At 40.5% G+C, this 15932-nt stretch overlaps 1 protein-coding gene across 1 annotated transcript in view; it reads right to left on the bottom strand.

Moving 5' to 3' along the window:
• Nucleotides 1–15932, bottom strand: part of LOC112110521 (E3 ubiquitin-protein ligase HERC2) — a 214573-nt gene that overhangs the window by 124396 nt on the left and 74245 nt on the right. The window contains exons 13-23 of the mRNA XM_024205561.2: nt 15769–15926; nt 15552–15665; nt 14423–14674; nt 13175–13368; nt 11928–12128; nt 11009–11237; nt 10752–10876; nt 6758–6936; nt 4362–4546; nt 1469–1624; nt 990–1175 (exon numbers count right to left, since the gene is read on the bottom strand). Coding sequence (XP_024061329.1) covers nt 990–1175; nt 1469–1624; nt 4362–4546; nt 6758–6936; nt 10752–10876; nt 11009–11237; nt 11928–12128; nt 13175–13368; nt 14423–14674; nt 15552–15665; nt 15769–15926 — 1979 coding nt within the window. The remainder of the gene's footprint in view (nt 1–989; nt 1176–1468; nt 1625–4361; nt 4547–6757; nt 6937–10751; nt 10877–11008; nt 11238–11927; nt 12129–13174; nt 13369–14422; nt 14675–15551; nt 15666–15768; nt 15927–15932) is intronic.

Here is a 15932-nt window from a genome sequence, read left to right on the forward strand (position 1 = left end):
TGGTGTGCTTTAACATGAGTTACATAGGTTGGGGGGGGGGGCGCGTTTGTATTATTGTTACTACCTGTTTTTAATATTGCTTATACACCACTTGATTTTTATTTCCGGTGCATATTTTTTTGGCTGCCCACACTGGGAGCCAAACGATGACTGCTCTACACACCCAGTATGAGTCGGTAAATATAGCTATATTACCTTTTTTTTTTTTGGCAATACCTTTAATACTGCCATTACCATAGCAGCTTGGACTGAGTGGAGTCTTACTGATCCTTTTAACTTTTGGCTGGCATTTACCTTTATTGCCTCATATTCTGTTTTAGCTTGTTCAGCAGTGTAATAACTGGATCCATTTACAAACCAAATTTCCATTTTTACATTTAATGCTTTCTGTAAAGTCAGGCCTGTTTTAACTGGCCATATTACTTTTTTACATTTTGGAAGGGGGCACTTGTGTTCTTGTCCTTGGTTATTAAACCATAAGGCACGAGGATAACATTTTTCCCTTTTTCACTGCGATTCCCGGTTCACTAGAGCTAAAGTTCATTGTGCCAATGTGCATCTGCCATACTCTGAGCCACCTACTATAGCACCACCCCTTCCTTCCTATATAGTTTTAAACAAATGCTCTCATCTTCAGTAATAGTTTAAACTATGATTAGTGAAATTACTTCAACAAACAAAATCAACAAACCACCCTCCTCTTGACAGACAAGTTTATATAGCAATTAAAACATGCCAAATGTATCATTGACACAATGTAATCATTTTTTCGCAGTAAACACTATTATGACAATAGTTCTGATAAAACAAGGAAATGTAAAAGTGTTTGATTTAAAAAGAATTCAAGAACACAAATGTTAAAAAGGCTACTGGTGCTTTGCTTCATGCAAGAGAATTCTAAATATTGGAAGAGTGTTAGAGTTACTCAGAAAACTTTCCTGTAAAGCCCCAACTAAGTGTTTTAACTGCTTTAAGTAAGTAGAACATACCCATTATTCCCGGCCATGCTAAATCCTCATTGTCATCTCTTTCTTTTCCAGGTGCTAGATGGTTAAATCTGTCCAGATGCTCTAGCAGGCCAGCCAACAGAGGAATAGCACCCGCTTCCTGCATCAGTCCAGCATTTTTATTGAGAAGCAACACTATAGAAACTACCAACTCTGGAAGAAGAACACCTACAAAACAGAAAATACTCACACTGAAGTTGAGACAGATATATGTATGCCACTTTTGACCTAAGTCACAGCAGCTTATTCTCCTTTTTACTTACTACTTTAAAGTGATGTTTTTTCTCTCCCTTTAACTTGCCCCTCCTTGCTTCTTCTCTATTTGGAGAGACTCTTAATTTGAGAATTTCTTTTTTAACCGTTATTAAAAGTTTCAAGGAATATCAACAATATAGCCTGAATGATTATGTACTAGGAATGTTTGCCTACAAACTGATTTTCCAGGAGAAAAAGAAAGGTACCTGTTAAATCTCCATCCACAACCCGAGATACTTCTGCAAAATGTCTGTGACTAGTGGATGCAATGCTGATTGCCACAGGTAGTATATCACCAATGTGTGTGCACAAAAGTGCTGTGTATTTCTTTAGCAGAGAACCAACTCCTAGAAGCTCAGGACCTATGAAAAAAGGAGGGGCACAAAGCATAATCAAAGTAACTACTTAAGCAAATAAACTAAAAGCTCCATTTTGGATTATATAGTACTTACAAGCCCCTCAAACACCACTTCAATATTAGCATTCAATTAAGAAAACAGCATAATTTATTTTTGATAAAAGATTAAGCTTAAATCCCAGATACTGACTTTTTAAGAGCATAGACCAATCTCAATTTAAATAAAGCCTGCAACCATAACATCTAGAGCTGTAATATCATTAAATCTCCTAAACTAAGTAAGGCCATTCCTATCTGGTGTGAGGCAAACTTCCAGGGAAGTTTTCTTTGACACTGCTAAAAGTTTTGCTACCAATTTAGTAGGTGTCCTTCTTCCCGCCACATCAACATTGTAGCAATGAGCCAGCACGTTTTGGATGTGCTCTACTGCAGCGGCCACCATTTTTGTTAATGTAATACCAGGTGGCATTAAAATCCCATGGAAGTTTTCAAAAGTATAAGGTGGGTGTTTAAACCAGAGTCCAAGACAAAGTTCAATTTGGATAATTACAATCATTCCATGTAAAATTTCCAACTTGTTTTAATTTATTATTTTGTACTAAAGCATTTGGGCTATTCTAAATCTATCTCCTTACTACACCTCTACCTCGATATAACGCTGTCCTCGGGAGCCAAAAAAATCTTACCGCGTTCTACGTGAAACCGCGTAATATCAAACTTGCTTTGATCGACTGGAGTGCGCAGCCCCGCCCCCCCGGAGCACTGCTTTACCGCGTTATATCCGAATTCGTGTTATATTGGGTCGCGTTATATCGGGGTAGAGGTGTATATGCTGTTTCCTTTGCCTCCTTCTCAATACACTTGGCTTTGTACCATTCCATTAAATTATCTCTTTACTCAGAATACGCCCCTAACTGTTGCCCATCAAACACCCTCTTCTCTCCTCAGTCAAACCCCTTCTTAAAACTCATTTCTTACAAAAATCATCCCTACATTATTAGTCCAACAGCAATCTCTCCCTACCCTCCTCTTCCTGAATCCAAAATATACATTTTGATTCTCAGATAGCAAGACATTCAAAACAGGGAATGAATCTGTTTTGTCAGGCATTGCTTACATTTATAGTACTATTTAGTCTTAAGAATAATATTGCTATGCACTGTTAATTACTACACCTCTACCCCGCTATAACGCTGTCCTCAGGAGCCAAAAAATCTTACTGCGTTATAAGTGAAACCACATTATATCGAACTTGCTTTGATCCGCCAGAGTGCGCAGCCCCGCCCCCCCGGAGCGCTGCTTTACCGCGTTATATCCGAATTCATGAATTATCGGGCCGCATTATATCGGGTTAGAGGTGTATTTCATACTAAAGGGATTATGGTTTAGTGGTGGAATGCTCTCTGTAGCTTCCAAGGTTTACAGTTCGCTTTAATATCCTACAGAACAGAAGACATTACAAAAACTTTCAGTCATCATTTAATGAAACAGATTAAAAAAAGTAAAAGTGGAACTTTCAAATTCATCACCAAACAGAAGCATAATCATTCCTAGTTTACACTTCTGATGTAAGGAACTATCCAACTAAAATAATCTCAAACAGCTCAATATTTCACATTTATAGTCCACTTTAATAAAGACAGAGTCACTGCCTGTAAAATCAATATATAAAACTGTATTCTCCAAGAAGAAGGATCTGAACAAAGCTGTATTTTCTCTAAATTGGAAAAGGCAAAAATAATAATAATTAAAAATAAATTATTGCTGTTTGACTAGCCACCTTTCATAATTAAGGACAAAACACAGTTATTGTTACTGTACCACCTACAAAGCAGATTTAAAAGAACTGTTCTTGATTAATTCATCTGTTCTAGGTTAATTCAATTCACTGAAATTAAATATCAATATCAAGAACTAGTTTCAATTAACCTTTTTGACAACAAATCCAGCTTCACTATGTTAACAGTTAAAATAGCAGTCATAAGAACATAAGAATGGCCATACTGGGTCAGTCCAAAGGTCCATCTAGCTTAGTATTCTGTCTTCCGACAGTGGCCAATGCCAGGTGCCACAGACGGAATGAACAGAACAGGTAATCATCAAGTGATCCATTCCCTATCGCCTATTCACAGCTTCTGGCAAACAGAGGCTAGGGACTCCATCCCTGCCCATCCTGCCTAATAGCCATTGAAGGACCTATCCTCCATGAATTTATCTAGTTCTTTTTTTACCCTGTTATAGTCCCAATTTTCATACTTGGGAGTCTAACATTAAGCATCTAAATCCCATTTCAGTGCCTAACTACATATTCTAGGCATCTAAACTATCACTTTGTTGCTTGAATACAGATTTAGGTGCCCAACTATAAACACCCAAATCTGAAAATTGGGCCTGTTAAATAGGGTACAATCACACCTTTTAAATTTTCTCTGACAAAACATTTAATAAATGTAAGTAAAATTGAATAGCTTTCTGAAAGAATCTTCTGTTTTCTGCTGATGTTCCTGTAACATATGTTTTGACTACTCTGTTTATATTTACAGTTTGTTATGTTTCAATCTGCTTAAATGGTAAATAGTTTAGAAAAAACAGCTCTCAAACAGGCGGGCCATGAAGCAAAGGAAACAGTATCTCAATTTACAAAACTTTGTCAAACAAGAAAATGGTAAATAGCAAACTTGTTTGGTAGCACAGGTTTTACAAACAACGCGTAAGCCTTTTATTTTTATTAAATAACTTACCATATGTATTAGGGACCTGCCCAACATTCTCTCCTGGGTAAAGTTTACTAACAAGTAAACGCTGAAAACGCAGCAACAAGTCCAAAGAAGCAGACCTCTCTTTACTGTAATGTTCGTGGTCCAGGCAGGAAGAAATGCGACGAGCCACATCTTTTAGCTTGGCTATAGTCTGCGAAGCGATGTTCCTAATTGGTATAAAAGCATTATAAAAGCACTTTAAAAGGGCAGCTGGTGTTTCAATTAGAAGCCTAAAGAAACAAGGATTAAGCTTTTGCTGGGATTTTCTCTAACTGTTGAGAATTAAGACACCTATGCAAGAGTTCACTGGAGAAAGTTATTTTATTTGGGGTAATGTTCCAAGAATATTAGTTTGTTTCTGTAAATGGGACTCAACCACCACACCCTTATCTCCACAATTTACTATAAAGCAAAAGATTTAATGATCTGAACAATGTGAAATAGAATGCTATATAGAAGAAAGCTGTGGGGTGGCATATGTTTTAAAGTCCCAGTTATGTATGATTTCCTTGTTACACAGTCACATCAATGTGATGAGTGTTGTAAAAGTTCTCAAATTTTCTCACCCCTTTATTTCTGTTAGCCCAAAGAGTACTCATGTGGCTCACAGGAGATAGCAAGGACCAGGCTTGCTACACTGATCACTTATCTACAGGGATCCTAGAAATCAGTTTCCCACGGGAAAACATGGAAAAATGCAGAATTTGCATTTTTACAGAGAATCTTCAGTTTTTACATAGTGAAAAAATAAAAACATACAGTAGAATCCCCTGCCCCCCAGCGCACACCCAGGAATATGGGAAATTGATGCTTCAGCCCAGGGCAGCAGGGCTCCCGCTGACAGATTTCATTTTAATTGCTGAAAAACGCAGATTTTTATGTTTTTTTATCGGAGAATTTTATTGATTTTTTTTTAAAACCACAGAAAACTAGGATCCCTGCTTATCTGAGACTCCCGCATAGTGGCAAGAATCGAACACCCAACTTTCTTCCTCCCTCAAGCCCTAGAATTGACGTGTATCAGAAGTAAGGCTACTAATATCTTTTTCCAAAGCCATTGATGGCTTTTTTGTGGAACACCTGGCTGTTAGTTCTGCTCTTTCTCTATTATGAACTCTGAGGTGGAGGACGAAGTACCACCAGGCCTGGGAGCAAAAGAACAGGAGCTCTCCCTAGATCTAAAAATACCTATTGCAGAGTGCAGCGAGGCCAAGTGACCTCCCTCCGGACTGGAGAGCGAGGGACTACGCTCCGCCCCCCTTGCTGGAAGTACCAGGACGGGACTGGAAGTATAAAGGGATGGCTCAGCAGCTCTGTTGAGGAGGAGCCAGGGAAGGAGACGGATGCCTCCACTCTGCTGCGGCACCCTAGAGCTGAATCGACATTCTGCAGCACCCTGCCCCCAGAGAAGACTGGGCCTGAAGACGAGTTGCCGGGACTGCCATCCGCTGTGTACCCCGAGGAGCCAGAGGACCTGTGGATTATAGAGGTACCCAACCCCGAGGAAGTATGACCCCAGCGACAGCCAACGACTGTCCTGCTACCTTGCTGACTGACTCTAGGTCAGCATGTTGTAGCTGGATCCCCGCTAGCCCAGTGGTAGACCACTCCGCCACTGTTAGGGCCCTGAGCTAGGACGCGGTGGAGTTGGGCAGGCCCGCGTCCCCTTACCACCCCACCCTTGAGCAGCAGACTCCCCACCCTAGGCCAGGAGGCCTGTGTGAATCTACCATCCATCAAGCTAAGACGCTAGACTCGGTTGGTGCTCCCCTAGATGGTGTGGATGCTCATCCCTACCTGAACTCCTAGACTGTGTGTTTGCTGGCTGCCTTAGCCTACAAGCTGAGGCTACAGCCTGCTCCCTGCTCTGCCTCACCCAAAGGGCTAGAGCCCCAGACTATGTATCCTTGCTGGCTGCCTTGGCCAGGAGGCTTAGGCCAAGGGTGGGGGCAAGAGCATAAAACTGTTATTGCTTGTTTTCCTCTGTTAGACGGACACAGAACTATAGACTACTTACGGCTCGGCCCTGCCAGCATGACCCAAGCCCTACAGTTACTGCCCAATACAGCGATGCAGAGTGGCCTTCCTCCCCACAGGAAAGTGAGGGACCCCTACACAGAGTCTTCATCTTTTCTACTCATTAAAACAAAGATAAAACCAGAAAGCTACACTAAGGTAAACAGAATAAGCATATGTTCAATATTTCTAGTTTCAGGAGGCAGAAGGACTGATGGGAAAAGACTGAAAGCATACTCTATCACCAGGGCTCATTTACTGTTATTTAGCTCCATGCTTCACAGTAGGATGAATCTAAAGGGATTTTCTTTTGTAGGAAAAATAAAGACTCATGATCGTGACATGTTTAAAACAAAGAATACCTCAGTAATTGCTGAATCAGTTGAACCAAAGGTAAACTCTGCTTCCCTGCAGACTCATAGATCCCAGTATTAATAAGGTCTTTGTCTAATGGAGTCCTGCTCCTATGAAGTGTTGAAGCATTTGCTTCCTGTTCATCAATTTCTTTTTCTTTCTGGGCTTCTTTTTTTGCCTCAATATCCTACAATACAAAAACTCTAAAGTTAAAAGCAAACAGCACATCATCAATAGATGCAATCATTTATCTCAGTAGGAAAACACAGCATAATGGCTGTGACCTATGACACAAATGAGATTAAGGGTATATCTACTCTGCACATTCCTTTCAGCAGTGTGCAGAATATATACACTACACGCCCCCTCACATGGGAATAAATAGCGGCGTAGACCATGAGGCACTGCTGAGGTGAGTAAACATATTCCTGAACCTGGTGGGTATGTACCATACAGGGCTCTCGTCTCACCCAAACAGTGTCTGTCTTTCTATGCTGCTATTTTTAGCAGTGTAGTGTCCCAATATCTCCCTGCTGCTGGAGTTTTTCCTCACTGCAAGGAAAGGCTCCAGCAACGGGGAAAGGCTCTGGCAGCTCTCCACCAGCAAGCCTTTTCCCACTGCCTCCCCCTACCAGAGTCTTCCATTGGCACATGTAGCCACATACCAGTGTGGATGTAGCTTGCTTTAAATTGCAGCATGTAGCTACAAATACCCTATACACCACCACAAGAAGTGTGCAGTGTAGACATAGCCTAAGTATACCAGACAAGTTTATTTCATATTCCACATTATGCAGACATCTAGCACATTTTTACAAATACTATTTTAAAGGAGAATTTCTTACTTGCTAAACCGTTCCAGCAACGCAGGCTAACGGGTAATGCCTGTCCTATACATGTTTCACTTATGAGAGCCACCAATGAAAAGTTTGCATTTTGGCATGCAGTTAGGCTCCACACACTTCCACCAGCTTCTCCAAAGATTACTCCCCATGAAAACTGAAAACTTTTCACAAGAGAAGAAAACAGTTCGCCTTTTAAAGGTAAACTCATATGTTAATATAGAGAGATACTTATACTAAACCTTTAGCTCGGTTAAAAAAAGGCAGGTATCTGAACTGGAAGCTGAAACTCCAAGGAATTGACAGGTAAGATTTTTTGTCTGTAAATGGGCAGCGTATGACTGCTCTTTTGTAGGCATCAACTCTAAATGAGCCATATAGCATCTGGCCCATATGAACTGGAGGACCAGCAAGGCCTAGTTCTTTGTTTCAGAAGAAACAGGTGTCCAGGTGTCTGTAGTCTGAGTTCCTGGAAGAATAGACTGAAATATGCCCTGGGAACAGATTATGCCATATTCTCCTTTTTTGGCCCTGAATCTAGAGCAGAAACTAATCAAAGAGTATCGTAGTTGTGGTGACAAGATGACAAACTTGAAAAGAAAAATAAGGCACATGAACAGGACCATTTTATCCTAATGAAAGAGCATCCAAGGGAGCAGTCAGTCTTTCCCAACTTTCTGATCAAAGTAATTGTCACCAACACCTATACTCTACATGATAAAAGAGAGGAGAACAGAGTTCAAAGGCAGAGTGACACAGGTCATGAAGAACAGGCTGAGCTCCAGCATGAGATGTAAGACCTAGAAGGAAATCAAAAACACGCTAAGTCTCACAGGGAATGGGAGACTAAGGGGGGAGAGCCTCACTCTTCTTCTAATGGCAAATGAGAGGCCTTTATTCAAGTATATCTGTACAAAACAAAGAATGGTGAGAAGGTCAGACTAGCTGAAAAAAAATCTGGAGACCATTAAGTGTCCAAACTATAGTATACTACAGAGATTCTCTTCCTATAGGACAGCAGCATCTCTATGACTTTTTTTAAGTTTTCAATTTATTTAAAAAGCTTCTCTCATAAGCCAGGAAAACAGACTAAGAACAAAGTGGTGCATGAAGGGTCAGTACATCCTACTGCAGTAGGGATTTTGAAAAAAGGGATTGTGTCCTCAAGACACTTAAGACGGTCCATATAAAGGAGTCCTTCAATGGCTCAATTTATGAGACTATGGCGAGGTCTACACTACAGGCGCTAGAGGGGCTCAGCTACAGCGCCATAGCTATGCCACTATAGCACCATATGGCAGTTGCTTCCTACAGCAATGCAGAGGAGGAGAAGGGAGGATTTCCCATCGCTGTAGGAACTCCACCTCCCCAAGCAACAGTAGCTAGGTCAACATTCTTCCATTGACCTAAGCTGAGGCTACACAGGAGGTTAGGTTGGCATAGCTATTGCGCTCAGGGGAGTCGATTTTTCACACCCCAGAGCACTGTAATTACATCAGCCTGACTTAATCCTGATTTATTGTTCTTAAGGCTTTGCACGGCAGCAGGATCAGGGAAAAACAAATTACATGTTAATGCCATGGAACCAAGAGAGATTGCTGCATTACTTGTAGGCAATCTTAGAATGTACCTACTTCTGGCTTCAAAGCAGTCAGAAGACACTCTCTAAGAAGTTGCATTCCCCTCACAAAAGAAACCGTGTGCAAGTTTCTCTCCCTCAGGATATGCATATTTGGTAGGCCTCAGGTTTCTTTCTTCCCAGGAAAAAAAGAAAGATCCCCACAGCAAGGCTTTCCCTGGCAGTTCATGCATTCGACCACTGCCATGCTGTCTATAAGTACAGATGCCGTGTAGCTTGCTGCTTAAGCAAGATCTATTTACAGCTCTGAGCTCATGGACTAAGTACCTTCAGTCATTCTCAGCATATACTGTGTTCTCCATTCTGGTGGGTTTCATTCAAAAGATCATTGAAGCCTGAATGGGCAAACCCTTCAACGTCCAAGGATTTCACTCATCCCAAGGATAGCACTACATGTCTAACTCATCAAAATGGATCTTTGAGAAGAGTAGGAATTACTGAAGAACTCAAATGGAGCTGGGCTCATGAGTTGCAGTGGAACATAACATCTATACCTTATCTATCTCCTGTAGTACTATCCTAGAGTGTGTAGTTTTAGGATTAAGGGAATTTTTTTTTTCAATGCTGTACTAGACTGTTGTTCTGGATCTGGGGGTTTCAGATTGAAATTCCAACTGGACAAGGTTACCGGTAACAGTGGCTTTCACATTTTGGTAGTGTGACTCATACTTTGTAACAAACATTAAGAATAGAGAAGTTCAAATTTCAGAGATTGCTGCTTACTATTTATGGAGGTTTTGGACTGAGATGCCTGATTAAAAGTGAACTGCTCTGCAAGAGTCCTTCAGAGATAAAAGACCATTTTAAGCCTGGCATGTGGCATTCATGTTTATGCATTCTTTTGCTGAAGCCACACCAATAGGTGCTGTATATCAGACAGGTGGTTTTCTGTACTGTACCTCACTTAAAAATAGTAAAATATATTCACTATTCATTTAAACTCTATCAAATTTATATGTAAACCTAAAATGCAAGCTGTAAGTTACAATTATGCTGGGGGTTAGGTGAAGCCTCATTGAAGATGATGGTACCAATAGCCACCCTTCATTCAAGATAGAAGAAAGAAGCAGGTAAGCTCCTTTTGGAGTAAGGTAAGAATAGGACCCACTGCCAGAAATACAGGCCAAATGCAAGGCCAGTCATGTGGATGGAGGGGCTTCACTTCGGGCTGAATGCAAAATACAGAGGTCTAGGTTTTGGTTCGGGGGGGTGGGGTGGGGGGTGCGTGTGTGCGGACGCAGCCAGAAACACCACACAAGCAGACTGAAGGTAGCAAGATGGCAGCAGAAAGCCAAGGACAGCTAGAAAAGCACTTGTAGTGTGACCCTAAGAGAAAGCTAAGAGCGCTTTTTGGATAGTGCTGGCAGGGAAGAGAGGCTTGCAATGCCGAGCAAGAAAACTGCCCTCTGTCTGATGTAAGCCTGTTTATTTGCAAAGAATTTACACCAAGTCCTGTAAACAACTGTATTATATGCATCTTATTCTAGTTACATAGTAAATGGTAATATTGTTGAAATGTACCTGAATTTCTGCAGTGATAGCAGCATTTAATGCAGACTCTAAACCTCCATCAGCCATCAAACTGCCCACCAAGAGGTCAATCATAAATCGACGGCCTGGACTTACATTCATTTCATTTCCTGAAACTAACAAAACAGAACAAACATTTAATGGGCTAGAAATTCAGATGCTCATTTCATTTCCTGAAACTAAGAACAGAACAAACACACTGGACTAGATATTCAGACACCAAACAGTTTTCCATCATTAAATCATACCTGCACTGGGTAAGAGAGCTGAAAGAGCCCTAGCTCGCTCCTCTGCTGTTGGCAGCAACACAGACCACCCACTCTGCAGCACTGCTTGAGCAGCTGACTGTACAGTATTAAGAACTCCAGCGTTACTTGCTAAAGTTACCACGGACTGTTTCAGGCTATTCAACAAGACGCTGCCTAAACCCAAGCCAAGGCACTCTGGATCAACCTGGTGACTGATGGCAGCATGTAGCTGAAAGAAAAAGCATCAGTTTCATTTAGAGGTGACATAAGAAATGAAGTTGAACAAAGTCATTCATGCAGATACTGAATACAAATACATCTACTGGTCTAAATACAAGGAAATGTTTAGAAATAAACTGCAAAGCTAAAGTAAAAATACAATTACACCCAAGTAATATATACACTAATCTCAGCCAGTACCTCAGGATATCTAGTGAACAATAATTACCTCAATTTAGAAATTACCTAGACATCCCTGTACACATCGTTCTGTATTATCATGGACATAATGACATCTTTAGGAAGCTAGAAGTACCAGATTTGCCCCAAACAGGAAACTAGTTTTTAAAAAGGCAAATTAAAACACTGAACACCAAAAGCCTTTTCAGCAAGTGGTATATTCAGCACAAATCCAAGATTAGTCAATTTACATTTTAGTTTTACAGTTCATCTTAAATCAAATGCAAGAACTGTTTAGAAAACATTAAACCAAGAGCAAGAAAATTCATGGTTAGGACTGAAAACCCACCCTTAGCTTTCCACCTTTTGGAACTAAGATGCAGGAATAGCTCATTGTACCAATTTAATTTTAAGCGAACAAAAATGTTTTAAACACTCAAAAGCCACCATTTTCTTCCAACCAATTTACTGAAGCATTTTATCTGAGTGAGAACTCAGACACATAAGAAAGCTACAGTACCTGAAGTCTTAGAAGATTTAAGGTTGCAACAGCCATACATTCCTTCTCCTGTGGTGGTGGCCAGTCAGAGGTGCCATCCATTCCCTCAGTCACTTGTCTCAATAGGAGATCTAGCTGTTCAAATGTCATTGGGCAAACATCCACCACAAATGGTACACGCAAACCAATGGACCATTCAGAACAAGATGACCAGGCAAAACTCTATGTATGGAAAGGAAGAGTAACAGTTACTTTCTCTCTAATCAATGATAGGCCTATTATGAGATACCAGTGCTTCATTTAAGGAACTAAGCTCAGTTGTGACTTTCAGATTTTTGATGAGGTGCAGGATGAATGTGGCTCAATTCATTTACATTATCAGCAAGCACTCCCCTCTTGCCAACAGCTAAAGGTGTCCAACAATCACAAAAAATTACTATTTCCTATCATGTTTCTCAGAGTCCTTATATGCCAGTCCAGACATCCTACTTTAATTTTGTTGGTGGAAAAGTTGGGACTGATTAATTCTTAAAACCTATACTAGCAATTGCTAATGTTGTTAAATGCTATTGCTCAGGAAGTCTTACTGAGCGGGAAGGTCTGCTAGGCCTTTTTGGAGAAGCAACTACAAACAAACTGGGGGGGAGGGGAGGGGTTGTGTCTCCATCTGCTGGTGGCATGAAATATCCACGTGGCACAGCTGGTACAGGAACCATTTAGACCAGTGGGGCGCAAAAGGTTCTCTAGGGGAAAGGGGAGGTGCAAAGAAACTTCGACCTTTTCCCCCTTTAAAAAACAATCATACAAATTAAAGCACAGGTTGGCTTATTTTCAACAATTTGGTAAGTTTCATAACTACAGTAGGCCTACTATGCCTTTAAAATTAATTTTGATTCTCATTTTAAAACTCATTTAATGTTTAGTAATTGAAATTAAAAGACAAACTGGCAACATATATAATAATAGTTGAGAGCCCAGGACCTCTCGCTTGAGTCAGACGCTCAAACATTAAATCAAATGAATGGGCTTCATCTGTGTTTCCCCTCCACCTTCCAGCATGAAAAACAGTTTCAGATTACAATTAATGCGGGGAGAGGGGGGCACGACAAATTCTGTGAATGGTAAAGCGGGGGGGACGCGACTGGAAAAGTTTGCGTACCACTGATTTAGACCATAGGGAGAAGTAGGAATTAAATTACTGTACTACACTCGTCTTCAACCCTGTCCGTGGAATTAGACAAATCCTGAGTAACAGATTCAAAGCTTACCTGGGCAGGCCCACAAGCAATTCCAACAATGTGCTTTCTGTCTAATCCTGGGAGAGCAGTAGGCTCTGGTTTGGTGATCCTCAAAGTATCAAAATGCTGGCACTGATCATTGCTCCCCCAGCTGTGCACTTCACTATCCTCAGTAAGTGCCAAGCAATGGGTAGATCCAGCCGCCACATCCACCACTTTTTTCCCTGATAGCAAAAAGTGAACAAATATTAAACTTTTCTTACTACAAAGTTTACATACATTTTTTAACAAAAAACCATTAGTGGAATAGCTTTTGTGTTTCACCAACACCAACAACTACTAAAACCACAATTAAAAATGAGCAGAGTTAATACGTCAAACTGTAGTTTTACCTTCCACGTTGATAGACTGGAAGAGTCTACCCAAAAAAAATCAGAAAGGTTTAAGAGACTTAAGCTATCTGAAGTGCCGAAGTGTATAAGACTGCAAAAATCTTGTGTTATTTTGCATCCATTTAGCTTAGTTGTTGATTTAGAAGAGTTTGCTGACATTTCCACTATTAAATGGAAAAGTGATTGGACAGTGTCACATGCTGAAGTCAATTGGTGTTGCCACACAACTCAGAATTTCTTTTCAATTAGGAGACCTCATCACAGTAGAAATGCAATGGATCAATATGTCAATTACAAAGATTTGTAAAACCCACTTCATAATACTGTCTTTTCTCATTTGCCCTAACAGTATTTCAGGTTTGTTTTTTAAAAATGTAGGCAACAACTTTTAGCTCTTTTCTGGGCTACTCAAAACACTTATGCACATGCTTAACTTTAAGTACATGAGTAGTCCATGGCTCTCAACAGTTCTATTCACGTATGTAAAGTTAAGCATGTGCATGTTTACAAGATTGGAGCCTAAATGAGTTTTACATGCAAAAATTCTTCCGTCAGGCTAAGTGAGAAAAGCAGTAGGAATAAAGAGAAAGCCAAGAGTATAGAAACAAGAATTTTAAAGTATTAAAAGGTTTTAATAGAGTAGCATAACAAGTCTGTCGGAATAACAGAAGTAAAATCTCAGATAAAAGGCACAAGGGGTGGCAAATACACTTGTTTAATACAAGTAAGCTACAATTTGACATCAATGAGAGCAGTGGTGAGATTCTTTAAGTTAGGATACAATATATGATAAAAGAAAATGTTTCCACCAAAAACTAAGTACTTTTGACATTTTCCAACTTTCTAGGTTGAGAAAGAATTGATTCCGATTTTGTGTTACACTTACCTTGCAAGCCTTCCAGCAGTTTAGGATATCGAACATGCTCTTCTGTTCCATGCCCAAGCCTCTGATTGTCACCTTTCCCCCAGGAATAGACCTGCCCGTCTTTTGTTAAAGCAACAGAAAACTGACTCCCACAGCGTACTTTCACAACATCCAGGTCCTGAAGCTTTTCTATCAACTTGGGAGTTTTGCAACCATCACTGCCACCTCTTCCTAGCTTCCCGTAATCTCCATCACCCCAAGACCACACCTGGCCTAGAAAGGAAGACATTGCACTGATCTTTCAGGTAAGTTACATATATTGACAAAAGTGAGTAAATTATTCAAATTAGAGCTTTTGGAAGTCACCTAAATATGACCACATTACGAGTCTCCAAAAAAATGTGGAGTTCACGCATGCTCAGTATAGACTTGTTAGAATTTGGCAGCTAAATTCTCTGAGGATTCTGCCTGTACTGAGGATGTTCCAGCCCAGAGATACAGGGGCTGAGCAAGATTTTCCTTGCAATTTCTCTTCCTGGCTGATGCAAACTGCTGTGGCCCCAAGCACAGGAACTGAAAGCAAGGAGAGGCTCTCCTATGCTTTCAGCTGGTGCTCAGGCAGCAAAAAGAAGGAAAAGGAAGAAGCTACATTGAAATGCATAGTTGTGAGAAATGGGAGGCTGGATGGAAGCGCAGTGGCAGGAGCAAATGGTGCTCTGGTGAAAGGCATAGGATAGAGTTATGCCTATCCAAGAGGGATGTGTTACAACTGTACTCTGACCACTTCAAAAAAGTTTAAATCTCAAAAACAGTACTGGAAGTCTAGGTAGGTAAATGATATTTTTGTGAAAAGGAGGAATATACAGCAGAACAGCTGGTGAGCTGAAGAGATGTCTGAAGAAGTCTGAGTAACTATACATCTGGAAAGAGTAGCAAGTTATATAAATTTAGTGCTTAACTTTTCTCCTTTACTAATACTTTCAATTTTTAAATACGTATTAAAATATAAATAATCACCTAGAGACTATTCTGAAAAAGCACTTTCAGTTTGAGCTTCTCTTATAAAATTTGTTTCATGAACGTTCAGCATAAGACCTACACCACAAATGTCTTTCTAATGACATTAACCACGGCAAGTTTAGCTACTGACCATTTTCAGTCACTGCAAGAGTCTGAGCATCTCCACTTCCACAGGCCACATCAATAACCTTCAGTCCTTTCAGCCCAGTGACGAGCATTGGAATGGTCTGATCTTCACTGGAACCTTCCAAACAAAAAATAATCGCTTTGTCAAAAATATCCAAGAGACATACATTTAAAATTTTCACAAACAGAACACCATGCTTTAAGAAATTAGAGGAACGTACCATGCCCCAGCCTGCCATAGTTCCCTCGTCCCCATGTATACAACTCTCCCTCAGCAGTGATGGCTGCGCTATATGTGCTTCCACATGCAATATGAACAACATGTTTCCCAGCCTGCTTTCCAGATAAAGCAGATATAATCTTTGGTTCCTCTAAGGGTCTATTT

The sequence above is a fragment of the Terrapene carolina genome, unplaced genomic scaffold, assembly GCF_002925995.2.
Source record: "Terrapene carolina triunguis isolate 2854851 unplaced genomic scaffold, T_m_triunguis-2.0 Scaffold23, whole genome shotgun sequence".
Classification (NCBI taxonomy): domain Eukaryota; kingdom Metazoa; phylum Chordata; order Testudines; family Emydidae; genus Terrapene; species Terrapene triunguis.